At 38.9% G+C, this 27789-nt stretch overlaps 1 protein-coding gene and 1 long non-coding RNA gene across 4 annotated transcripts; one reads left to right on the top strand and one right to left on the bottom strand.

Annotated features, from left to right (window-relative positions):
- The first annotated feature begins 5677 nt into the window (after window positions 1-5677).
- serpinc1 (serpin peptidase inhibitor, clade C (antithrombin), member 1) lies at window positions 5678-17471 on the top strand. Its single transcript, XM_048253248.1, has 8 exons — window positions 5678-5771; window positions 10235-10607; window positions 10854-11069; window positions 11161-11295; window positions 11777-11998; window positions 12580-12754; window positions 16763-16827; window positions 17131-17471. The coding sequence occupies exons 2-8, from the start codon at window positions 10236-10238 to the stop codon at window positions 17311-17313; spliced, it is 1368 nt and encodes a 455-aa protein (XP_048109205.1). The 5' UTR covers window positions 5678-5771; window position 10235; the 3' UTR covers window positions 17314-17471.
- Window positions 17472-18486: 1015 nt separating this feature from the next.
- Window positions 18487-26354, bottom strand: LOC125301008. 3 transcript variants are annotated; one of them, XR_007194654.1, is made up of 5 exons: window positions 26236-26354; window positions 19604-19720; window positions 19371-19470; window positions 19054-19122; window positions 18487-18937 (listed from the first exon to the last, which is right to left on the bottom strand). It is a non-coding gene; the product is annotated as an uncharacterized LOC125301008 (long non-coding RNA). The 3 variants fall into 3 exon arrangements; XR_007194653.1 differs by having other exon boundaries at window positions 18487-19122; XR_007194655.1 differs by lacking the exon at window positions 26236-26354 and adding an exon at window positions 19815-19891 and having other exon boundaries at window positions 18487-19122.
- Window positions 26355-27789: the final 1435 nt, after the last annotated feature.

Raw genomic sequence — 27789 nt, 5'->3', positions numbered from 1 at the left:
ACACAGCAAGTTAGTTTACTTGTTGCCCCCCCCCTCTCCTCCTATAGGGCTCATTCTCAATGCATTTATTCATGGTTGTAATAGGCAGCATTCATTTAAATGTAGGTGACCATACTCATCTTTGCAAGTTTACACCGGCAAATACATAGGCTAGCAAGTTCACAGTAAAGGAATGAGTCATTTGATGATCATTCCATGTGTGAATTTGAATGTGTGCTCGCTTTGATGCAGTGTTGCCTCCCCTGAAACGCTGCACGCAGGTGTCTTACGTGGATGCATGCAAACGTTATGGGCCACTAAATGAAAGTATCCAGTTCCCAGATCAGTTCATATTTCATTATTAAATTATAACAATGTTACATGTGAAAACAAAGACTTAACAGTTAGCGTGAGGAGACGGCATGTAGGCTAATGAGAGCTGTCAATTGTGTAACCTAGCTTAAGTGTAAACTAGAAAGCTGTTTCGTACATCTCATCCAGGGTGTTGGTCTGTAGAAGTTACAACTACAAATATTTTTTTTTTTTTTTTCTTCACGTTTTCATGCCGTTGATTCATCGCGGAATTTCGGTCGCCTGACAGAAACCGACCAATCTGGGATGCGCTTCCCCAAATAGTTGCTAACCTGTTAGTTGGTTGGCAATGGGGAAATTGCATTGCAACCAGCTAAGTTGCTAACTTAGCAGCTAGGAAACGCAACCCTGACCAATCAACGTTGATTCGACCTCCTTTGCTATCTGGGTAGCCTCCATACATTTCCGTTGGTTCCTTAAAACATGTACATTTAATTATTATAACTTTATTACTGCTACAAACAATGTTAACTTGACTTATTATACATTCTCGTTCTCTGAATAGGTAATACTGACAATCGCGCAAGCGTAGAACCGATCATGTAGTGTCGTAAACCATCGTAAAAGACGCGGTACGGATCGTGTACCACTTGCCCATTTCCCAGGGTCTCTCAACTGCACTGCACTGCAACTGACATGCATCAGCACTTCCTGTTCCTCTAGCGCCACCCTAGTGGTCAAACATTACTATATGTACTGTGCGTCCTCAGGATGTGGTCCCGAGTCTACGTACCATGTTTGGTGTTGATACGAGAATGTGTGGCTAATTATTGCGCCCCTTGTGGTCAACGGTGACTAAATTTATTGTGCGTCCTTAGGATGTGGTCCCGAGTCCATGAACCAAGTTTGCCTCCGATATCTGAAAGCCTTGCCAAGATATTAGCTCATTTCCTGTAACTTTAGTGCCCCCCTAGTGGTCGAAAGTTGAAAGGTTTTTCGGTGTCCTCAGAAGTCCATGTACCAAATTTGGTGTCGATACAAGAAAGTGTTGGGAATTATAGCGCCTCTTGTGGTCAACGGTGACTAAATTTATTGTGCGTCCTCAGGATGTGGTCCCGAGTCTACGTACCAAGTTTGGTGTCGATACGACAAAGTGTGGCTACTTATAGCGCCCCTTGTGGTCAACGGTGACTACATTTATTTTGCATCCTCAGGATGTGGTCCCGAGTCTACGTACCAAGTTTGGTGTCGATACGACAAAGTGTGGCTACTTATAGCGCCCCTTGTGGTCAACGGTGACTACATTTATTTTGCGTCCTCAGGATGTGGTCCTGAGTCCATGAACCAAGTTTGCCTTCGATATCTGAAAGCCTTACCAAGATATTAGCTCATTTCCTGTAACTTTAGTGCCCCCCTAGTGGTCAAAAGTCAAAAGGTTTTTCGGTGTCCTCAGGATGGTGTCCCAAGTCCATGTACCAAATTTGGTGTCGATACAAGAAAGTGTTGCGAATTATAGCGCCCCTTGTGGTCAACGGTGACTAAATTTATTGTGCGTCCTCAGGATTTGGTCCCAAGTCTAAGTACCAAGTTTGGCGTCAATACGATAAAGTGTGGCTAATTATAGTTCACCTTGTGGTCAACGGTGACTAAATTTATTGTGCCACCTCAGGATGTGGTCCCGAGTCTACATACCAAGTTTGGTGTCGATACGACAAAGTGTTGCCAATTATAGCGCCCCTTGTGGTCAACGGTGACTAAATTTATTGTTCGTCCTCAGGATATGGTCCCAAGTCTACATACCAAGTTTGGTGTCGATACAAGAAAGTGTTCTTAATTATAGCGCCCCTTGTGGTCAACGGTGACTAAATTTATTGTGCGTCCTCAGGATGTGGTCCCGAGTCTACATACCAAGTTTGGTGTCGATATCTGAAAGCTTTGCCAAGATATTAGCTCATTTCCTGTAACTTTAGTGCACCCCTAGTGGTCAAAAGTCGAAAGGTTTTTCCGTGTCCTCAGGATGGTGTCCCAAGTCAATGTACCAAATTTGGTGTCGATACAAGAAAGTGTTGCGAATTATAGCGCCCCTGTGGTCATCTGTCAATTAATTTATTGTGCGTCCTCAGGATGTGGTCTCAAGTCCATGTACTAAGACTGGTTTCGATACATGAAAGGGGAACTCTGATGAAAATGATGAATTTTGACCTGTTGGTGGCGCTAGAGGCTTAGACCCAAAGGTGTGGAAATTGGTGTGTGTGATCATCGCCATGCCCTGACGCCTCCTAGGGTCTGTTGGTGGCGCTAGAGGGTAAGACTTAGTGGCATGTAAGTTGGTGTGCGTGGTCAGGGCCATGCCCTGATGGCATGTACCAAGTTTGGAATTTATAAGTCAAGGCACTGAAGAGATATGAGCTGACTTCCTGTGTGATTGAAGTATATTATATACTCCATATTTGATTGGCTCTCACCTGTCAATACTTTTGAAATGGAAAAATCGGTCTTCTAACTCTTGTGAGGCTTGGTCTGAATATCATATGTGTCAAGTTTCGTGAGAAATGGACAAAATTTGAGACCTGTAAAACTTTTGGAAAGTTTGCAACTTGGCCTGTTGGTGGCGCTACAGCAAGCATGATAAAGTCTTGGAAATTAGTGGGTGAGGCTGTACCTTTTGCCTTTATCAACTCTGCAAGTTTCAGCTTCATAGGTCCAAGTATTGCAGAGCTACTTGCATTAATGTTGTTAAAAATTGATGAGTTTTGACCTGTTGGTGGCGCTAGAGTTTTTGGGTCTGGGGTCTGTACATTGGTGAAAGTAATCAGTGCTATGAGTAGAATAAGTGTGCCAAATTTCACAACTTTTCACCAGACGGTTCTATGGGCTGCCATAGACTTCAATGGCAGAGGAAAGATGTTAAATAATAATAATAGGAAAAGCTAGAATCACTATGGGTTGCCACGCAGCTTCGCTGCTTGGCCCCCAATAATAGATGAGTTGTTTGAAATATTGAACCAACTTGTATGTAAATCCAAACAGTTCTGCAACACTGCCTATCTGCCTATGTAAACTAAGCCAGTTTAAATCATATGAATAATCTGACACAATAAGCAAGGTGCAAAGACAATAAGCAAGGTGGTTCAGTGAGTAGGTCTATTGTGTAGCCTAATATACTGTTAAAGTAAGTCTACTCTTTTTTTTAGCTAGGTGGTCCGTGAGGTTTTTTTTATTGGTTAAGTGGTCCTTGGTCTGAAAAAGTTTGAGAAACACTGGTGTAGATTGATGGAAAACAACATTCAAGTCTGAACCATAACAAAATGCGGAAAACTTGAAAGGGTTTGAAAACTAGGCTAGATACTGTATATACAAATATAATGCTCCTGCATCCTGGAATACACTTCAGAAACTGTTAAAACATATTCATTCCACTCTCTGATTTTAAATTCTGTACTTTGAACACTTTTAGATTACCTGTTGATATATTTCCATGTTCCCTTCTGTTAACATTCTTTTTGTGCGGTGTATTTGTATCGTGTTTTATGTTGTATGTTTATCCCCTTTAGGCGCTGCCTTTCTTCGACAGGGCTCACTTGGAAAAGAGACCTCTGTCTCAATGTGACTATACCCTGGTTAAATAAAGGATATATACTGCTCAAAAAAATGAAGGGAACACTTCAATCATACACTGGATCGGTACTCTGACACTGTTTGGCGAGTGTTTTATTTTGCAAGAACTGTCAGACATTCTGTGACTAGTTTGAGAATGGAGAAAAGGGTGGAAGGTGTGTTTTAACAATTGTGGAAAACTGTAAGTGTTCCCTTTATTTTTTTGAGCAGTATATAATAAAGTTAATCATTCCCATGAAATATTGCTCTTTTTCGGTGCCAGTGTAGCCTACATGTATGGTGAAGTGTAGCCTATGTCACTTCAGGAAAGAATAATCAATCATGTGATTGAAACGTGGACTATCGGATCTGTTCTCAATAGCAATCACACCAACACCTCCTTGACTTATGAATACGCATTTTACAGGTAATGCATATATGAAATCTTGGTATGATAGTCATGCGACTTTTGGTACTGAAAAATGATTTTGCCAAGTTATTAAATTACTTTTTGTTTATTTTTGCTTGTTGATCGACATTGCACTTTGCCTGGCCCTTGGACTTAAAGCAACAGTGTAAGAATTGTTATCACCAGTTGCTGTCCATTTTCAGCACACTGGGTACACCTTTGTGTAATTTTTCAATGTGCAGAGTTCTGCCTTACACATTGGGAAATTATGAAAAACAAAAGGGTTATCCAGTGCATCGAAAAGTGACGGAAAGGATCATGTTCCTGCACAGTATACTCCAAAGTTACATACTGAAATACCAGGCGTTCCAGGCAATGACAATGCCAATAATTCTGTCTCCCTATAAGCAGAGACTTTCTAATGAGGTGACACAGCACTCAAAAAAATCCTCCATAGAAATGCATGGGGCTGTTGTCATATCCCATCCACTGTCCACTGTCCCACCCCTTCCTCGCCAAAACGTCGACATGTGTATACATTGAGCCAATCATGTAGTGTGATGTGACTACATTGAGCCAATTATGTGGTGTGTTGCGCAGACATCGTGCCAATCATGTGTTGTGAGCTCGCTGCTGGAGCACGGTTGGTGTCGTGAAGCCTTGCGCACGCGCATTTCTGCCGAATAGGATGCCCGATGAGTACCCAAAAAGTGTTGCATTATGGCCACTAAGTGGAGGGACTTGCCTAAAAGAACTTTGTTATAAGTCATTGTCCACCATCAAAATGAGTTTCAAGTTCAAGTTTAAAGGCTTGTTATGTAAGTCTAAAAGTTAAAACAGTCGGGGTCAGTGCATAGAAAATCCAACTGAGCAAAATTCCAAGACAAGATCCACAAAAGCAGAAGGGGCCAGGCAAAGTTTGTAAACCAGAAGGACAACAGTAAAAGCATCAAGGACTCTTCTTTTGGTATTACAGTCATCGGTTTCTGGAAAGATACAAATTAAGCCATACCCTACCCATTGGGGCACCGGATGATTGCTGCAAACTGGAATCAGCAACATACAGACTCACAGTTAACAAAATACTGAAGCAAGCAATTCCCACTGTCAGGTCACTTCAGCAGTTTATCTACTTCATCAAAGAAATGTATATCATTAATTAAATATGAGTTTAGTTCATCCTGTTGACATCAATTACAAATATTAGTGGCCAATGTCAATGGGAACTAAATGCTATATTATTGTTTTTTTAATTAGTGTGTGTAGTTTGTCATTTAAACCTTGAGTAGTTAAGCTTAACATGTGCATTGATCTGATCAATACCTCAAAGGTCGAGCTGAGCACAAAATATGCAGTCTGTACACAACATAATGTTCTACAGGCCAGTGACCCTGCCAAACAGTTCTTTTACCTCAGTCTGCAGCAGCACAAGCTCTTACGGTAGCATATTTCAATAATACAGACATAAACGCAGGTAAGAAATGTGTGTTATTGGCTTGTTATCATCACAGGAGAGTTGTATGGGGGAGTCATGTTTAAGATCAACTAACCTCAGGTTATAAGCAATCATTTGTGAAGTAAAATAGTTTTCTGTTGCAAATGTGCCAGATAACAGTTAAGTAAAATATTATTTTTGCAAAATTTTGTAAAGACACGAGACACGTCAGAGGCACTTGTCATTGAACATATTTACCCATAGACAGTCTAACTATTATTTATTTATTTATTTTGTATTTAAAAGTTAGAATCTATAGAGCCACATATGGATTTAATAGTGTGGGGTTTTCACAATACCTCTCCACAAACTGTACTTTATGTTCATAATAGAGCCAATATTGGCATTATTGGTGGCGATCTACACAACCAATTTCTTTGGTCCTTGATTACAAAATAAATATCTTAATTTGAAGAGATTGGTTCCAAAATGCTATATCTTCATTTGTGAAAACATTAATAAGTCATGTTATTTAATTGTGTATTTCAGGTAATATCAATACAATTGCAGTTGTGTTGTTTTGACTGAATAAAGATAAATGTAGTAACAATGACATAATTACAGTTCCATTAAAATTACTTTGAGAACAAAATGTAAAAAACATATTTATATTTTTTATATATATTTATGAAAATTCATTAAAATGGAAGATATAGCATTTTGGAACCAAACTCTTCATTTGATCTAAGGTCATTTCTCAAAATGCGCATTGATTTGATTAATGAAATTACAGAAAAAGATAAATTAATTTCTAATGATCAGTGATACAATGTTCACAATGATACAATGTTCATGTTCAAATTTAATTACATAGATTAAGGAAACAGGCATCTCCACTACAGCTGACAAATTCAATGAAAATCAATACCATCAGTAGCATACTTGCTGTCCTTTATTTCTTCTGTCTTGTGGTAGTCAGTCAGTCTGTTGCTACTAAGCAGGTTGGTATTTATGTAAATAAGTGAGAGATTGGTAGGCTATTTATTCAAGGAACTCCCATGTGGGCATGTGATTCATAGCTCAGGCATATGTTCTCATGGGTATGTGTGAGCTTCCGAGCACTCACCTAATGTTTGGTGCACATATTAGCAGTTTTAAACTGATGTTATACCTTTCATGACAAATATTCTTCATGAGTCCACCTAATAGAGTCTGGAGATGGGCCAATCCTAGCCAAGGGGCCCTAAATAATATGAAAAGGATTTTGGCATTAAAAAAATATGCAGGTCCAGGCACTCAAGGTTTGTTTGTAAAATAGGCAAAAGCAGACACATGTGATGTGTGTTTTTTATGCTTCTTGCATTTTCTAAACCAATACTGAGTGCCTACCTGTCTGTCCCTTTTTAAATAGCAATGTTGTTGCTGTCAGTGTTGTAGATCACGGTGTCTTAGTTATAGCAGTTTGTAGCTTGTTCTTTGTTATCTTGTGAGTTGGTGTGGCTTGGTTGAGGCTGTGGATCAGAGGGTTATTCCCATCAACCTCGCTAAAGGCTAAGCCTGGCTAATTTCAATAAGTGTCGCCAATTTTAGTGAGAGTTACGTTCCATTAGTGTGGTTTACGTGAATCCTAGCTTGGTAACTATGGGAATTTATGCCACAGAACTAGCCTGGTCCATAGCAGGTTAACTTTTCAAGCTTAATCAAGCAGTGTTGCAAAAAAAAAAAACGTAGCATGATGGCATAGTGGGTGAACTGAGTACAGATGAGACACTTTTTGTTCACACAAAATCAAACAAAAAATTAGACACTGAAAATAAGTGATTTCCCACATGAAATTCCACGTCATTTACATGCTTATAACCGAAGGGTTGCCGGTTCGATCCCTGACCCAGTAGGAAAATGTGGGCGGGGGAAGTGGTTGAGCACTGCTCTCCCATGCCCACATCCACGGCTGAAGTGCCCTTGAGCAAGGCACCTAACCCTTCACTGCTCCCTGAGCGCCGCTGTAGCAGGCAGCTCACTGCTCCGGGTTAGTGTGCTTCACCTCACTGTGTGTTCTGTGTGTTTCACTAATTCACGGATTGGGATAAATGCAGAGACCAAATTTCCCTCACGGGATCAAACGAGTATATATACTTATACTTATAAACATAAGGTGCATTTTTGTCTCGACTGTGTCACAACTGTAGGCCTGCCCATATGGAGTACAGTTGAGAGTGTAGTACAGTTGAGAAACCCATTTTTAATGATGTATAGTTAACTAACCATTCATTGCAAAATGCAATAAATAAAAAATAACAATTGGGCAAAGTGTTTTAATTTAAATTCATTCATTTCATTTAAATTAGCGTTGGTTAAAATGAATAAAACAGGAACAAAATATTTGACACAGGCACAGATATGGTAAACAGTACAAATGGAATGTTCAAGTAATAACTCTAAACAATACATTGTCTAGGTTACTAATGATTAAAAAAGGTATAGGTTACTAATGATTAAAACTGCTTCATGTGTTGATGATTGTTCATGAATGTCAAATCAACTGTGTCCTAGATTAATATTACATGACAAATTGAAATTGCATTTCAGATAATTATATTTCACAAACACTTTGGCAGAACTAGAAGACTTATGGGAGACAATAGCCTATATTTATAGTTAAATAGTTATAATTATAGTTGATACCAATTTTATTCATGACCACCTACACCTAGACAATAATTTGGAGTGAACGCTTTTAACCTAAGAACGTAGGCTATAGCCTATAATTTTGAATAGCCTATGCCAACGTTTTTTTGAGGTTATGCCATTTATTTATTCACTCGTTTTGTTCAAAAGTCAAGTCAAGTCAAGTCAAATGTATTTTTAAAGCCCATTTAACATGCACATAGTGCAACCCAAAGCGCTCCACAAACAAGACACATAACAACAATACAAAAGATGCCGGATGGAGTGGCGTAGTCGCCAGCGTACCCGTGACACCAAGACATACAAGACAGACAACAAAACAAATAAACAAATAAAAAGTAAAAAAAGAAAATATATTTAAAAAGGGGGAAAAGTAAAGACAATCAAACTCACAATCGATTTCAAACCATGATCATTGTTGTTTAAATGTATGCTTTCATTTTATAACTTTCAATGAAAATTGATGATAGTAGATGGCGCTGGCGTAGATGGCATAAATCAAACAGAAATAATCTATCCTCCCCTTAATGTATCCTCTTTTCGTCAATCTATTGTTTTGGTCTACTTTTTTAACTCGAGCACGAGCAGGCTGTTCTAAGTCTCGCTGTTGTGTTGTTTTCAACGCAAGTTGTGTTATTTTCAACACATATTGTGTAACAAATAAAAAAAGGAAACAACACAAACTGTGTTGTCCCTATCTGGACACAGAGATGTGTTAAAAACGACCAGAGCGACCAGAGCATCAAACAGAACTTGAAACTTTATGGTAATGAGCTATGACGCTATTCAGCAACCAATTCAAAATGAGGTGTAGGCTACACAGTTGAGAGAGCAAAACCTAAGTAAACTTCAGTTCCTACCATAGACTGTGGTTCCTACGAAACATTTGTTCCATTTACTGTTTTTATTAACGAGGATTAAAGGTCAAGTTAGAGATTGTAGAAACATAATACTTGTTCAAGGCCTATATCAGTGATATAGAGAATAGATCAAATGAACATGGTGTCCGAAATGCTTTTTTTAATAAGCTGAATAACGTTACATGATTGAGGGAAGTCTAATTTCACATTTTTATTGCTTCTTGGTAAAGTATTGTTTAATATCAAATTAAGTTAATTTATGTATACAGTATGTTATCCCAACCGTTCTTTTAAAATGTAGGCTAACATATAACTGAACATTCCAGCGGGCGTCTGGAATACCTTCTATCTGCTCCTAGATTCAAGCGGCCAAAACGGGGCTTCCAGAGTGTTCTTTTCAGCTGAAGTCAGTGCCAGTGTGTACACAGTTGAACGAGTTGATAAGGAGTAGAGAGTAGACCCTGTATCCCCCGTGCCGCCGGTGCGCCTGCAATTTAGTATATTATATGCTTGTTTTACAACATTGCTCTCATTTTACTTAATTGTGGTCTCATTTTATTAGATTGTACGCAGAATTTACTAAATTGTGTGCTCATTTTACTAAATTGTGCACTCATTTTACAAAAAATTTAATTAGAGCACAAGATAGTAAAATGGGGCACACTATTAAGTAAAACGTGTGCACGATTTAGTAAATTGAGCTCACAATTTAGTCAAATGAGTGCATGTTTTCTGGATATACACCAAAAAATATCTTGCAATGACCCCAGGGTTCCATACATTATGCAAAAGCATGATGCATTTACATTTTCTCACCAAAATACAGTTCTAAATGTAAAAGCCTTTCTTGTATGAGAAATCAGGTGTCATTTTTTTTTTTTTTTTTTGGGGGTATTTGGCCTGAAGCATACCCATACTTCACAGGTCCAATTGTTTATCTTGGGATCTCATTAGGATGAAGCCACTGGTGTCTTTGTGGTCGCTGTGCTTCCTGTCCATACTTTGCACAGTCCAGGCCAGGCGAGATATCTGCAGTGCCAAGCCCAAAGACCTCCCCCTGGAGCCATTATGTGTCTATCGTAGACCAGATCCTGAACCAGAGAGTGAGAACCCTACTGAAGCAGCTGAAAAAATTCCAGAGTCCACCAACCCCCGAGTATGGGAGCTGTCGAAGGCAAATAGCAGATTTGCCCTCTCTCTCTTCCAGGAGCTTGCTAAGAGCAAGCCTGAAGATAGCAACATCTTCATGTCCCCAATTAGCATTTCCACAGCATTCGCCATGACCAAGCTGGGAGCCTGCAACACCACCCTGGAGCAAATCATGAAAGTAAGATAGCTAGCTAGCTACATGACAGATGATAAAGAATATTCACTGTAGAGAAGCAGCTTCAATTTGTGTTCTTATATGTATGTTATAATGGTAAACATGAACAGACTCAGGCTTATTTCTTTTCTTGCTGGAAATTCAAATCAGTCAGTCACGCATTTGTGTGGTTGAGAGACTTATTATGTAGGCTGTTTCTTTTTAGTGGTCTAATTATTATTGTTCTTATATTTACTACTGCATCTGTAGGTATTTGAGTTTGATACAATAAAAGAGAAGACATCTGACCAGGTGCACTTCTTCTTTGCGAAGCTGAATTGCCGTCTTTATCGGAAAAAAGACAAGACGACAGAGCTGGTCTCAGCCAACCGTTTGTTTGGGGAAAAGTCTATGAGGTTCAATGAGACTTACCAGAACATCAGTGAGTTGGTTTATGGGGCAAAGCTGTTACCACTGAACTTCAAGGTGACTTTCTATCAGAGATCATTGTAGTATCAGTGTAGATCATTCACCCCAATTTGTTTATCATGCCTAAAGATTTATTTGTCCTACACAGGAGAAGCCAGAGCTTTCAAGAATGACAATTAATGAATGGATTTCAAATAAGACAGAGAGCAGGATCCAGGACACTCTGCCAAAAGGCTCTATAGACAGTACCACTGTCCTTGTTTTAGTGAACACCATTTTTTTTTCAAGGTAGAGAGAGAATTTGAGAAAATAGTAACACCTTGGGCCTTATTTCAAATGGTGGGCGAAGTGCAAAGTCAAATGTCCAACTTAAGCTAATTTATAATTAAACAAATTAAATTTGCTAATACAACACCATGGTTAAGGTGGTGGGGTGAGTGTGTGTGTGTGTGTGTGTGTGTGGGGGGTGCACAGAGACCTGGGTATATTCTGCATAGCTACGTACCAGCTGGTTACCGTAGCACTGCCAATACAGGCAACAAAAGCCCAGAAATATACTTTAAAAAAGACGTCAATGCTCCATTGCTCCCACATTCAACATGATGCACGAGAACTTAGCTTGTTGCACTTTGCCTGGCTTTTAAATTAGGGCCCTTGCTGTTACACATTTTAATTCATATTTGTTTGATCAATAGAGTGCTAATGAAATTGAGTTGGTACAAGGAACTCTAAATAAATTCACTGTAGAGGTACTTTATGCACTACAGGGCCAGTGGAAAAATAAATTCGACAAGGACAATGTTATGAATGATGACTTCTATCTTAGTCATGGAAAAACCTGCCCAGTGCCCATGATGTATCAGGAAACAAAGTTCAGGTATGGAAGGTTTCCTGAGGATAATGTGAAGGTCCTTGAAATGCCATACCGTGGAGAAGACATAACAATGGTGCTGATCCTTCCAACAAAAGACATCAGCCTGTCTGAGGTATTAATCATATATGGTGTCTTGCCACCAATATATGTGTAGGCTACTGTGAAACAAATAATGCACAAAGTCTTACCAAGACTTAATAATGCACACATCTTACCAAAGAATTTTTTTTTTCATTGGTTTGCCCAATGCAAAGACCAATACACAAAATGTAGTGTAAAATAGCTGCTTATCAATCAAGCATTGTTGATCTGTAAGGGTTTAACATTTGTATTGTTTTGAAGAACTGGACAATGTAACAACAATATCCTTATATTTATCTACATTTAATTACATATGACACATACTGTAGTTCTGGTCATACTGAACTACAGTATGTGTCATAATGTTAGGGTGTGCAACTCTTTCAAATTAAAGAGTTAATTTGCAAAAAACAGATTAATTTTTACAAATATAAAAAAAACATGCCTTTTTATTGTGTATTCCAGGTCAGTCAAACTATTTATTGGTAAAAACAAGTAAAACAATGAAGTAAAAATACATCTAATCACCTTCAGTTTGATTGATATTACTTGAAAAACATTCAAATTGCTGTTTTTTACCATTTAACTCTTTCATTGTGGATTTGACTTCAGGTGGAGAAAAGCCTGGACCTGAGGAAGGTGGTTGGCTGGCTGGAGAACATGAAGGAGATATCAGTGGCTGTGCAAATTCCACGCTTCCAAATTGAAGATGGTTTCAGTCTAAAGGAGAAACTGCAGAGTATGGGCTTGCAGCACCTCTTCAGCCCACACCACTCTAGCCTTCCCGGTACACACAATCTGCTTTCCTATGAAAATAATCAGAAATAATCACTTCTTAAATCATCAATTTAGTTTAAACCTTGACAATGAATAGTTTTGGTTGTTGGTAACTTTAATGTCTTAGTGAGTTAGGAGTCCTCTCGACTACTTCTAACCTGTCCCAGACTTAGGTGCTACTTTTAGCGCTAAAATGGATTTGTGAATTACTCCTTACTTAGGAGTCCTAAAGTTACAACTGACACGGCCATTATTTTTCAATCTGCCAGTTAGAAGCTTCTTTTAGCCTTAAGATTCTTTGTGAATACGGGCCCAGGCCTACCACATTTGAGTTTTTAAAGTTTTTAACTTTAAAGTAAATAAAGTTTTTAATACTTTATAAAGACATTCTACCAGGCAAAAAAATTAGATTCATTATGCTACATTGACTAAAATGGCTCCTTTGTACAATCAAAATCTTATGGAGGAGGAAAGAGTAGCTGGGTTTCCATCCATCTTATTAGCTTATTTCCAGCATATTCCTGTACATATGGAAGTGTAAATTCATAAAAAGCAAATCTGTATGCGTTTCCATCAGCTGTTTTTGTGAATTAAAAATCGGAGTGTCTATTTACACCCCTGGTACGAATAGCCTTGGCCACACAGCTGAGCTATTCACACCCTGTGACATAACAACAAAAACATGTTGCTCGCGTGCACAAAAAACATGGCGGACATTCGTTTTTTCGGAATTCGGAAAGGTTTCGGCACTAATATCTGTTCAAATTAAGTTTTAGATGGAAAAGTTGTGTTTTATTTTCACAATCTTTGTTAAGTGAACACATACAAATGTCAGTTTGTTAGTTAACAGAAATGTTGTGATTATGACGCTCAGGCCTATGAAATATAAGTTTACCTGCAAACACTCATTTTGATGTGGAAATTGACAGTATGGTGGTTAATGACATAGTTTAGTATGTGGGAGACTGGGGTTTGATTCCCGCAGAAAGCATTTTGGCGGAGTGAGTGCACATGTGTACCAACGTCTCTGCAGAGAAGGCGCGCAATTTGAACAAGAAATCAGTTCTGAAACAGAAGTTTTGATTGCAACAATTAGCTAATTCATGCACCAGGGTGTAAATAGCACACATGACTATATACACCAGGGTAGGAATAGCATTCACTTCTAATTAAACAGTGATGCAAACAGCATACCTTATTCAGAGTGTCTATTACACAGCTGAGCTATTCACACCCTGTGACATACAACAAAAACTTTTTTTTTTATTACATTGTGATCAACATGCCAGAGTAAATGTACAGGGGTGCAAATAGCATACACTGATATTTGTACCAGACGGGGTATTAATAGAACACATTGCTGTGTGCACCGGGGTACGAATAGCATACATTGATACATAACATACTAAGGCAAACCACTTAGTCCACATCAACGGGCCCTAAGCATTTATGCAAACCTAATGCAAACCACTTAGTCCACATCAACAGGCCCTAAGCATTTGTTAGCTTAAGCATTTGTTAGCAAAGCCTATACTGCTAAGTATTTCTGATATGTTGCTGATTGGATCATAAACAGCCACAGCAACGAAGAGGAATGACTGATAATGACTAACTCTTCTCTATTATTGTGTTACATGCTCCGAATGTAAAGCACTTTGAGCTGCATTCTGTGTATGAAAGCTTATTATTATTATTATTATTATTATTATTATTATTATTATTATCATTATTGTTGAACAATTTAAAGGTAGAGTACGATAAGAACAAGTTAGTGCATCAGTGAGTGCTATTTACATACAGTCAAGAGTCAGTTCTAGTCAGGTGATACGTGCTAAAATTACAGTACCAAGGCTACTCAAAGTAGTGCTAAAGGTAGTTAAAGTAGCTTATCATACTGTAAGCTGCAAAGACACACTGGACATGTTTGAAGTTCAGTGAATGAGGTGATGACATGTCATTCCATTATGACGTACCTAGCAGATATGGTAACCCTGCAGATATAATACCTACACATGTAATACCCACACATGCAAATTTACAGAGGGCAATTTCTGTGGATTGGTCCCTATTTATGCTGTGCTATCATACATACAGTATACATTTGCCCCTTAGAGGTTTGATAACAGGCCCAGCCTAGGTTCTATCCTGTGGTGAAGACACATAAATGATAATTATTTTTGAAAAAGAATTCAAAATATATTTACAAATTGCGGTGTCATTTATTTGTGATCACAATGACCTCTCATGATAGCTTACTGAATGGTTGAAAGAAGAAGCTCAATAGTAGGTGGAGGGTTTTTCTAGACAGCTCTTGGTACTTTTAGTATGTAACATGTTGATTATATAATGTTGGATCATTTGGTTAAGAAATGAACCCCTGCCAGAAAAAACCTTTTGTAGCCAGGTTCTACGTCCATTTGAGGGAATTCTACATAATTCAAAAGAAATGTTGGCCAAAAATTGTTTACATTTTAACGTTTGTAAAAAGCCAGTAATTTCTCCCTGAACACCTCTGTAAAATGTCCTCTATCCACTATTTTCTATTACCTGTCTCCTTCATGATTCACTAGGCCTATGCAGTTGAATTTACAGTTTGATGAATAACTATTTAATTGATACGATTTGGTGCAGAACCAAAGAAATTCACAACGGCCATGTGTTACAGTTTAAGTTTTTTGGTGTTTTTCTGGACAGTCTAGGTTACCCACATCTGGCATTGTATTTGTTATAATACTTGTAGATTTATTATAGTCTTATAACAAGGAAACACATATTGCATCTTAAGATTTCATACTTTTTTATCTCACCATAGAGAGCAAAATACCTTTTCATATGTATGTAGTGGGATTGTCTGGCAATCTAGCAATATCATGGTGATATACTGCATGGCTTGGGGATTTGTAACAATATATGCACTAAAACAATGTTGGATTCTCTGGTTGTTGAGTTGTGTTTTAGTTCTAATGTCTGTATTGAAGATGGTCAATAAAGCTTGACTGCGGGATCAGGATCGGTGATTAGATGATGATTTATTGTAGATGGTACAATAATGAATAACAGAACACAGGTCAAAAACTGCTTGTTGTGGTTGTTATTAGAAGCGGCTACTGAGCTTCCCGACAGAAGGTGTTCCTTGAGTCGCTTCCTCGATCCGTAGACAAAGCCTGTTATACTAAAACATACAAACGTCAATCATGCCAACGTGACAGGTGCCAACCAGTGTACAAAAACCGGCTCTGGCCAGATGGAGATACTAGCCTGAACAGGCCGACATGCTGTCTCCCTCGGCCCATGTTATCACTGATGTTCCTCGGATGTTCCTAAACACCGGCATATGTGACCTTTTTGCTGGTACACAGGCCTAAGGCACAGTTATGGTATGGACCTCTCCCCGTTGTATACTACACACAGAAGTACTGTAACATATGAACTCATCAGAATACAGTGAGAACACCCCAGAATCCTACAGTATTCATTATAAATAGTTTAGTTCACTGAGCTATTGGCTATGTAGACAAAGGCCAACTTTTTTTAAAAGTATATTTTTGGGCTTTTTGCCTTTCTTACGACAGGACAGTGAAGAGACTGACAGGAAGCGCAAACATGGATGAGTTAGGTCAATGCTCCTGTATGCTACACAATAAATTATCCTGGGGTGTAATACATTATAATGCCACCCCAATGTTGGACACAATGCAGAAATCTGCTGATTTCAAAACTGGATTAATTGAAAGTGCTTAATTGTACAGATGGACACAATATAGCCTACCATTGGATTCTGAAGTTCTATAACATTCTGCTGTATTTATGTGGTATGGTATGTGTTGGATATTTGTCATGTGGTAAGTGAAGAGTTTGTGAGCTATTCAACTGAGAAAAATAGGCGTTGAGATGGATGCAGAGCCATGCCCATTCAGTCATGCCATGCCATCAGCTTCCATCTTTGACAATTGTTATGACGTATATGACGAGTTTCTTATATTTCAGGTAATATTTCTGTACATCTGTTACTTTTCAGGACTACTTGAAGATGAATCAGATGACATTTACATTTCGGATGCCTTCCATAAATCATTTCTAGAGGTACAGCTGATTTTTTTTATGTCATACTGTCAAAATGCATAAGCCTGTCTGAATGATGCTACTATAAAATGTTCTCTAAAACTTCCAAGCACAAATGACTAAACCATGCCTATATAATTGTGTTTGCATGTGAAAACTGCAGTCCATAACGGCATCTTAATTAAAATTACAAAATGCTTTACAAGAACTCCTGTTATTCAGAACTGTTAAACCCATGGACACCATGAGGGAAAGCTGAAACTGCATTCCCAAGATCACTACATTGCTGTGATGTACTAGTCAGTTCTGATGTTTCCCCTTTAGGTAAACGAAGAGGGTAGTGAGGCAGCAGCTGCCACGGCAGTGGTGGCCATTGGTCGCTCTATAAACTTCAACCGTGAAGTATTTATTGCCAACCGACCATTTCTGCTGCTCATCCGTGAGTCCACCATCAATACCATTATCTTCATGGGCCGTGTGGCAAATCCATGCGGTGGTAACCAATGAGATGTCCTTGAGCAAAAGGACAGTGCAAAGGCAGGAAGAGGAGGAAGCAAACTCACAATATGTTTTCTGAATTCTGAATTCTCAAAGGAATACAATTAAATAATGGTGGGTGCTGTTTAAATATGTGTCTGAAATAAAGAGTGCATTTGTTAAAAGGATCTTTGTTGAATCTAGCTTTGTTTAGAGCTAGGTCACGTGCAACAGACTTCCCTGCTGGCATTTCAACATTGATTCAACGGTGAACAAACGTTATATACCAAGGGTGAATCAACGTTGAATTATGTGTTGGATTTGCAAATCGAATCAACGTTGATATCGCAACATTGTTTCAACATCTGCCGTTTCTACATAGTTGAACACATGTTGAAAGCCTCAACAGTGAATCACTGTTGAATATGATATATTGCAACATTGAAACAACGCAGTAAAATCCAACATGGTTAAAGCCTCAACTACAAATTACCGTTGAATAAACGTTGATATTGCAACATTGCTTCAACATTTTACCTTTATTAGCCTATGCCACTTGCAGTAGGCCTATCACACACAAAAATGATAAACACCTCCATCAAGAACCAGTCAACTTATATATTTTTTTACATTATTTTATTTTGTTTTATGTTTTACAACATAAATGATCTATCCAAACTCAGGTGTATGTGGTGCGAGAGGCTGTGCATATGTATACCGATGGCATCATTCAGCAACAGCAGAGAGTGTCTTCCGACGGCCACCACCACCCACCCTCTCCGGTGCATACTTCAAATATCTTCCCATGGTGTCCATTATTCGGGTCAGGGTGGTTCGCTGAAGACAGCATCTAAAGAGGAAACAACAAACCATTATTGTCAAAAACTATTGAAAAAGCCTGTGGACATTCTCTGGGATTTGAATCAGGGATATTCCGATCACTGAACTTCCAAATAACGTCCATCGGTCACACTGTGTGAAGTAAGCGGCGCCAGAGAATGTCTAATAAGGGCTCTGGCGGCGCCCTAATTAGCAAGTTCATAGCTAGCTAATGTTACGCGGTTTCTAAACTAAAACATTTTTTGTCACATACAGCAAACATCACCTCATCATCTGCTAGTTGCCTGACCCCTGAATACCAGCCCAGGCTCCAAAAACGGCCTGGTCTACTCTGGACCATGAAACATAACAAACTGTTCCAGCCAGGGGAGGGAGGGGCGAGCTAGCTCTCGGTTTTGTTTAAACATCAACAGAAGTGACGTTACCCAACATCTCTTGGAGCACCTGCAAACTACTACTAGCACCTGTAATGCAAGCTTGTGTGATAAAAGCAAACCTACACTAGCAGCATCGAAGTCAGGTGCAATAGTTAGAAGTAAAGCAGATATGTATACACCACCATTATAAAGTTTGGGGTACACTTAGAAATGTCCGGTGCATTTCTTTTGATAAAGAGGACCTTTTTTAAAGGCCGTGTTCAGGTTTCACAATTTGCTTGTTGGTAATAAACATTTAAACTGTACAAATCCATTGTATTTGATGTTGTTGGGTATCACAAAACGGAATATAATACGAAAAAGCAGGTACTATTTTACAGCGGTTTGAAGTGATTCTCCTTTCCCCCACAATGCATTGCATTACTGCTGGATAGCACCTAAAAAAATAAAACAGCAATTGTCATACATTTTGTTATTGTTGATAAAGGTCAAAATCATAGCGTCAAAAAAATTAGGTAAGTCAATCAGGTGTACAAACAAAAATGATAATTACCTTCAGAAGGCACCCTTGCCACCATCACCATCTATGTTAAGTCTTGATATCAGTTTACTTGTGAGGGCTCTGCCAGTAAAAGATGAGTAAAATATAAGATTAAACAAAATGATGCATCCTGTACAATAAATTGAATTGCAGTACAAATAATGCAGAAATAGATGATTATGATCAGTTTGGCAGATATTCACAACACTACTAACATTACCACCAACACAATGTAGAGCATGCATATGCAATGTAGAGCATGCATAATAACATAACCCATAGCCCTCACCATGGAACAAAAAAAATACATTCAAAACACAAACACTTACACCACGTTGAAGGCAGCAGCCATGGCTATCAGACATCATCAAGTAGCAGGTAGTGCCATCCAGACGGACTGGCATTGCCCTGGATAGTTGATGGAGCCCACTACACAGTCATAACAACAAACAGACACATGAAAAGAGGGGATAAACTAAACACAGTTACAGACACAAATACATGCTTACACATTATAATGCTATATGCGATTCTACGTGTGTGTGTTTGTGTGTGTGTCTACCTGGTGAGTGAACTCTCTTGTGGGCTTGGAACTTATTCAGTATGGAAGTGGCACACATTTGGAATATTCCAGAATGCACTCAGCGTTCTCAGGGCAGCAGTCCTCACAACACACCGACTGCAAACAGAGGGAACACATGGAGACTAAGATGAATAAATTCCAAAACACACAGAACATGAAAAGACCATCACTGAAGCACTACTTCACTCACATGCATCCTAAATAAACACATGCCTCAGTCAGGGCTCTACAGTGCGCCCATTTCACTCGCACATGCGAGTAAAAATGATGGCGTGCGAGTGCAAAAAAAATATTTAGGCGCACTGGTGCGAATGACTTCTAACCATGTCAGTGTTTGTCTACAAAATACACCGCAACATCGAGAAACATTACTGGTGCAAACCATAGAATCACGTCGCAAAATGCAGCATAAAAACTACACCTCCCATCAACGTTAGCAGTTTCGCGTCGTGACTCGCTAGTAGTCTCTTCTATCAAATCCAAGAGCGCGCAGACAAAGCGAAAAGTTAGACTAGCCAGCCAAGATGCAAAGATTGAAGAAATTAGTGCTTCTATCCACCGAATTCATCGGATATAGGAGGAACAGGATGAGATTCTGAGAATGCAGTGAGAGAAGGAAAGGTAACCTAACATGCCTTTTAGCCCAGTTGACGTATTGGCTGCAATTACCTGTCAACACTCTCGTTTTTCCCGGGTTCTCCCGTATCAAGGTCATCTCCCAGCACCCTCCCGTTTTGTTATTTCTCCCGGAAAACTCCTGTAATTTGCATGGCCATCAAGCTTCATTTTAAAATCATTGATCTATTCATTTTTTTCTATTAATCTGACATCTCCCAGGTTGCCAGATTGTGTATGAAATACACCCTACACATACACGATCACTTTCAATTTCAATCGTTTTGTCATAGGCTAAAACCTGGCAACCCAAAACCCAAATAAGGAAGCGGGTGCCGACTGCGCAGCCTGAGTCTTGTCGTAAGCAAGCGGGCTAATTGAATGGCCTACTCCAGAACTAGCTGTTGTGATATTGTCAGAGGCAGGCAGAGTACACAGCTTCATTACTTGAGTAAAAGTACAGATACCCGTTGCTAAATTTTACTCAAGTACAAGTAAAAGTACAGCAGTCAGATGTCTACTTAAGTAAAAGTACTGTAACAAACTGCACAGTTTGTCTTAGAATGGGTTTATTGGTTACGCACCAAAACACATGAACGTCACTACACAGGCAAAACAAAGGAGGTCAATGAAACAAGCACGATACACAAACAGGGTAGTCACATACAATACACGGGGTAAACACATGAGGTACAACATAAAGAAAGACTATACCAGCTAACACATACATGACAAGGTAAACGCAATTACTCATACTAAAACCAACATTAACATTACACACACACATACACTGCACAGCATTATGGGAGCACAGTCATCAACAGCTAGGCTCAGATCATTACAGTACTGAAGTACTTGTTTTTAAAAGTACTTGAGTATCAAGAGAACAAGAGTACATTTTCTAAATATTGCATTAGTACTGGCACAGTTCTCACATGTATGTACAGAAACGTCCTACATGGAGTTATGAAAATTGTTAATGTTAATACCTTGGAGAATGTAAAAGGAATTGAATTCATTTCCATCTTTTTACCATGTTGCCAGGAATGGGCAGTATTTCTAATACATGTATTTAAAATACTTATTTCAAATACAAAATACTATTTTGTAATTGAAACACTTGAAGCGAAAACTACGGGGCCACGGGTTGGCACATTCCCAGGATGGACCTGCTGCGTCTTAATCCATTGTTTCGTCCATGGTTTCGTCTCTTATCTAAATCTGACCATGGAGTTGACTTTGGCGGAAAGCTGAAGGTGATTGCTGATAGGCTGTCCCAATCAGTGGCCTCTGCACAATCCAATCACGCTTGAGAGGGAAACAACAAATTGAGGGTTTCTGAGATTTTTTTTTTTCCTTTTTTTTTGAAGAAGTAACAGTTCCAGTATAAACACTGACCCCCAAAAAAAAAAAAAAAACCCGTTTTTGGAAAGCTAAACGTTGACAGGTATGATCAATGCAGATATTTCAAATACAAAATAAAAGTATAATATACATCCTTGATAGCCTATGTTGGGTTTTGTGGAAGCGAAAATGGACTGTTTTAGTAGTAGTATTAGGCAGTATGCAGTCAGATAGGTCACCATGGGCATATTTGGATTAGCTACAGATGGATTCACAAATAAATAAATTAGCATTTGGCAGGATACTTGATATACAAGCTAAATGCAAATATGGCAATGTATTATATTATTTTACATTAACAAAATGTAGGAAAATAGAACAGACTGAAAATAAAGTAGGCACTGATCTTTAAATTCCTGTTTCCTGTAGCCTAAATGTTGTCAGTCATTCTTAATATTCGCAATTGGTGCACTGGCATGCTTAACTGTTAGCTGGAGTGTAATGTTAGATTATGTGTAAGTTAAGTACAGAACTGACTGTGCGCCCAAATTTTTGTCTGTGCTCCTACATTTTTTAACTTGGGCGCACAAAGTGCTCCTGGAAAAAAATGTTAGTGTAGAGCCCTGCTCAGAGCAAGTCAGGTACATCAAACAAGGGCCAAATAAGGGCTAAGAAATGAAAAACATGTAGCCTAACACTACCCTTCACAAACTAAAGATCCCTTTACTTGTTGGCATACCCACTCATCATACTTGCCCCATTCACATCCAATATATGACAGGTCTGAATGAACATGGCTATACTAAACTGCAGTTCCTTAAGTCAGTGGGTATGGTATAGATATAACTTATATATGACTTTATTCATTTGTTTTACAGGTCATCTTTCCAGTTAACACGTTATAGCAACACTACATGTATATTATGTATGTATAATAAGTAAGGGATAATGTATAGAACGCCGGTCTTTATTGGGAAAATAAGTCCCGACAGGGCGAACCTTTTTCCGCCCTGAAGGGACTTATTTTTCCAATAATGACCGGCGTTCTATACATTATCCCGCTTATTACACGGCTACTTGCCAAAACGAAACAATAAACTCTCCACGATGTGACTCTTTAGCCTACATAGGCTATAGCCTATTTGTTACCGTTTCATCGTGGCTTTTGGTGAGAAACAAATAGTTCGACAACAGCACGTACGCTGAACTTGAATCAAACATTCTTTAGAACACAGCTGATCAACCGTCTGCTTTCACTTTTGAATTAAGTTCCAGACCTTGCACAGTAATATGAAAGACATGAAATAGAAGCACAAAGCCCATTTTCCTTGACAGCGGCCTGTTATACTTAGCAACGGTCTGTTCAGAATTAGCAGACCGCCGAACGTTGGGAAGGCCCATTCAAGTGAATGGAGCATTCTGCAGCATTATGAAGAGCCGTTAGCCTAGAAATCTAGACACGCCAAATTACATTTGCTGCCAGGGCTAGTCTAGCAACTCTCCGTTGGCTTGTGAGCTCCAGAAATCGAAACTTAATCAGGCCTTTGAAATCGTGTATAGAGTCGTTTGGTGGGCTTAACATAATGATTGAGTTGCAACGGTTTGGCTTGAATTTCCTGCTACTTGAAAACAAATATCCTATTGCGTGCAGAGGGAATTTGAAAGACAACTGATTATCCCGCCCCTCGGACTGAGCACTGCGAACGGTGAGTGCCCAGTGGGTCTGGCTCGCCAGGCTAAAGAGCCGTATAATAATGTAAAAATAATGTTACCTACCTATAGTACAGCGGGTAACCATGAAAATTGACTTCACTTTTTGAAAGAAACATGAAACTTCTACCATAGTTAGGTTATACCATGAGGTTTATTTTCAGATTGGGAGGGAAGTCAAATTTGACCTCTGAGGCCCGGGAGAGGTCAAATCCAAGATGGCCGCCAATAATATTCAAAAGTGCCTCACGTTGGAACCAAACACAGTAGAAAAACACTTAAGGTGTCATTTCCCACTAACCTTTGGGTGCCCATTCTGTATCTGATAACTTTGAAACCACCAGAGTTCAAGAAAATGCATTTATTTAAAGGTCAAGGTAAACAAAACATCAAAATACTCATTTTTTATGTACCCTATGTACCCCAATTCATTTCTTTGTTGTCCCTGTATTATTCAGTTATTAGTTGTTATTTCATGAGATGTGTGGCTAAATTCATTTATTCACAGCACAGCATTATCCACAGGTGACCCCACTAGACCATTTTCACAGACCACCTGCAATACCACCGCTGGTTGAAAAAACCCTGCTTTAGAAAGTTGTTGCTACAGGCCACAGTACGCACAATGTAGAGAGCACTTCAATCGACATATTCTAACAGGTAAACATATTGACTATGAACAAACAATATTATTACATAATTACATAATATTATTCATTCATTAAGCATGGTGGTTAGCTTTTGAGTTAAAATCATGGACATTGATCAAAATAATTATCCTAGCTAAACTAGAAGATAGTCTGGAACATTTATGTGAGCTGAAGCTAGTTTAATGATTGAACAGAGTATATTGTAGATATGTCAGCTTGGTAATGTGAAATTTGTTATGGCTGAAATAGGTAATGTTAACAGAGTAGCCTAGTTAAAGGGACACCAGGCAACGTTTTCGTGTTAATTACTCATCTTCGTAAGTCGGTATATGGTTAAATGACTCGTTACAGGGCGAGTGAAGACTCTTTCGCCCGCCCCTATTGCCTGTAGGAAGAATATCCCGCTTGCAAGTTCAGTGTATCCTACCCGCCGACTGAAGCAGGCAGGCTAACGAAACGCTACAGATTGTTGAAAACGTGTGTATGGCAGAGCCGGCGAAGAAGCAACGAAAACCCTTGACCGAAGACGCAAAGAAAAGGAAAAGAGCTTCAGACCGAGCGAGGGGGAGTTTCGTAGAGAAAAAGCAGCAGGCTTGCCTGGTGTCCATTTAAATAGCCGGTCAACCGGGCTTGAACACATTTGTAGCTAGCATGTTAATATAAGGCTGTGTCTTTAATTACTACTTAATTAATTACTTCTTACTGTTAAGACTATCAATTGGGAGATTGTTAGGGCAGGTTTTGTGGTGGACTGATGCTCAATGTTTGTACCATCAAGTACCATGTTGATGAAGGCCAAGAGAGATGGTGGCACAGCCCTCTGCTTGCAGTTTTCTTTGAATGATCCGTCAAAAGAGAAAGATGAATTAAGGATCTCTGCGCACTACTTGTGCTGCTCGCATTAAGTGCATGGCATCACTGTCAGTTTGACAGACTATCATGAGAGCTGGTCCAATGTCCTTCTCAAAACTCAGGAGTGTGTCTCTTCCGCGTAAATGTGCCCTCAGATGTGGAAGCTCAGAAAGCAGTCGTTCTTTCAGTCTGGTGGCGTGAATCCGTTCCAACCTGTTAGAATATGCCGATTGAAGTGCTCTCTACATTGTGCGTACTGTGGCCTGTAGCAACAACTCTCTAAAGCAGGGTTTTTTTAACCAGCGGTGGTATGGCAGGTGGTCTGTGAAAATGGTCTAGTGGGGTCACCTGTGGATAATGCTGTGCTGTGAATAAATGAATTTAGCCACACATCTCATGAAATAACAACTAATAACTGAATAATACAGGGACAACAAAGAAATGAATTAGGTTACATAAAAAATGAATATTTTGATGTTTTGTTTACCTTGACCTTTAAATAAATGCATTTTCTTGAACTCTGGTGGTTTCAAAGTTATCAGATACAGAATGGGCACCCAAAGGTTAGTGGGAAATGACACCTTAAGTGTTTTTCTACTGTGTTTGGTTCCAACGTGAGGCACTTTTGAATATTATTGGCGGCCATCTTGGATTTGACCTCTCCCGGGCCTCAGAGGTCAAATTTGACTTCCCTCCAAATCTGAAAATAAACCTTATGGTATAACCTAACTATGGTAGAAGTTTCATGTTTCTTTCAAAAAGTGCACAATTCCCCTTGATTTGAGGGCTTAACCGCTGTACTACTATGTCCAATGGAAGTTCGCAAGGTAACCGTTATTACTTCTACTTAACATTAACAACCTTCATACAATAATAAGTCAGCTATATATATATATATATATATATATGAAGAGTTCAGATGCAAAACCCTCTAAATCCGTCTGACCACTTTTCTTTTAAATGAGCATTTAAATTCAGGCTACTATAGGTTTTTGCCTATAAATCGATATTTCAGACCAGGAAGAGAGTGGTATTTAGTGGGTTTAGAAGTTAAATTATTTGATTAGCGTATACTAATTTTTGACATAGTGCTAGGTGGCATTTAGAGGCTTTTGCATCTGAACCCTTCATATATAGCATATATTCATATCATAGCCATAACTTACTTGCGCCTGATATTTCATTCAAACTAAACTCTACATTCATAGCGACATCACAGACAGATAGATATGATATATGATATAAACTAACATTCCTGACTATTCCTACTATTCCACACAATAATGAAGTTAGTTAGTAGCTGGGAAAGTTAGCTCGCTAGCTAATTGCTAGCTAATTCTAACATGACTAACAGCTTTGGTTAACATTCCATTATGAAAACAATATATTTCGAATAAATTCCCTTTTTCAATTGGCATACAAAAGTACTGTAATCCTTACCTTGGATATGATAACGGCACAGTTTCTACAGCTTACACATGCAGTCAGATGCATGACAGAACTTAACAATCTTTGGTGACGGTTAAAGTCACTGGTGGGCTGGAGTTCAAAAAAGTCAGTCAGCGGTTAGGGTGGGGGATGGGGGTTGCTGTGTGTGCACATGTGCTTATCAAGAGGCGATAAGCATCCGTTAAAATCGTTGCATTTCAGACTGTTGCATTGAAATGGCTACCAAACTGATTAGAAGTTTGAAACATTAGCCTTGTCTAGTGGGCTATTATTACTAGCCTACTATTATGATTATTAACATGATTGTTCATGGTGGGACATATTTCATATCAAATTGACGCCTTTTCTTGATATCAAATCAATTTGGTTTAACATCCATGCTGATTTCGTTGATTTCGTATTTTACGACCATTTGTCAACATTTTACAACTATTTGGCATTAAAACAGTGTTTCAACATTGTTTCAACATACTGTTTTTTTACCCCCTTCTATTTTTCTGTAGGCTAAACAAATGTATTCGTTCAACTATGCAGCAAAACTACGCACTTGGCCAGCCTAGGCCTACAGAACAGGCACATTTTGGAGAATGAGAATGCACGCACACAATTATAGAATCTAGGCTAGCCTATTTGTGGCGGGTTACCAGCAAACAACGTTTACCTAATGCATTAACTCAAGACTTCAATTAGTCATAAAACGTTTTCTAAACAATAGAAACAGAAAGGATGCAGGCAGCAAATGTAGAGGAGTCATTTCCTAGTCAGTTCTTGGAAGAACAAAATTCTGAATGAAGCCCAAAGCTTTACTGATGTTAAAGCACACACACACATATGATGGTAAAATAAAATTAAACAAAAGTTACATTTAGCAAAGGTGGCAAAATTAATATATGCTATAGACGTGAAAGTAGGCCTGCTACTTTTAGCTGACCAATGCCGAACTTGAAACTGCGACTAACGTAGGCTCGTTAGTAGCCTAACCTAACTCTTTGAATGTTGCACCCTGGTTATGAGACTAACTCAAAAGTAAAGTAACGAGTAACACATTACTTTCCAAAATGACTAACGAGTAAAGTAATTCCTACAATTTAAAGAAGTAGGCTAATGTTTATGATCAACATTTCTGCTGTGTTGGACTATGATGTTACCACGGAGTTGAAATATTTATCAAACGCGAGTGCACCCCTACCGATGACCCAATGCCCCTCCAGTAGATCTGCTCTGGGCTGACTCTGATTTTCCTCTGTTTTGCAAAATAATTCCATCCACACGGATGCGCAAAAACAGCTGTTCAAGGCTGTCAAAAACATGTAAATCAAACAGATGGTGATATTGGACAATTGGAGATCTGACAACATTTTAAAGAAAAGGGGAAATGTCACAATCCAAAAACTCCATTTCCCCTGTCCACATGCAAACGGAAATCTCCAGTTTTCGTGTGGACTGAAGGCAAAGACGCATTTAAAAAAAAAAAAAAAATCCCAATTTTTATTTTTAAAAAATACACGTCTATGTGTAGACATGGCCTGAATATCTTTCTGTTTG

This window comes from Alosa alosa, chromosome 9, assembly GCF_017589495.1.
Source record: "Alosa alosa isolate M-15738 ecotype Scorff River chromosome 9, AALO_Geno_1.1, whole genome shotgun sequence".
Lineage (NCBI taxonomy): Eukaryota > Metazoa > Chordata > Actinopteri > Clupeiformes > Clupeidae > Alosa > Alosa alosa.
Note: the sequence above shows the minus strand (reverse complement) of the source record. Positions and strands in the feature narration are given on the sequence as shown.

Excerpts from the sequence above, each read along its gene's own strand:
- serpinc1 (XM_048253248.1), top strand. The coding sequence starts at position 10,236 with ATGAAGCCACTGGTGTCTTTGTGGTCGCTGTGCTTCCTGTCCATACTT. Across the intron at positions 11,070-11,160 it reads TGTTACCACTGAACTTCAAG|GAGAAGCCAGAGCTTTCAAG; the intron begins GTGACTTTCTAT and ends TGTCCTACACAG. Across the intron at positions 11,999-12,579 it reads AAGACATCAGCCTGTCTGAG|GTGGAGAAAAGCCTGGACCT; the intron begins GTATTAATCATA and ends ATTTGACTTCAG.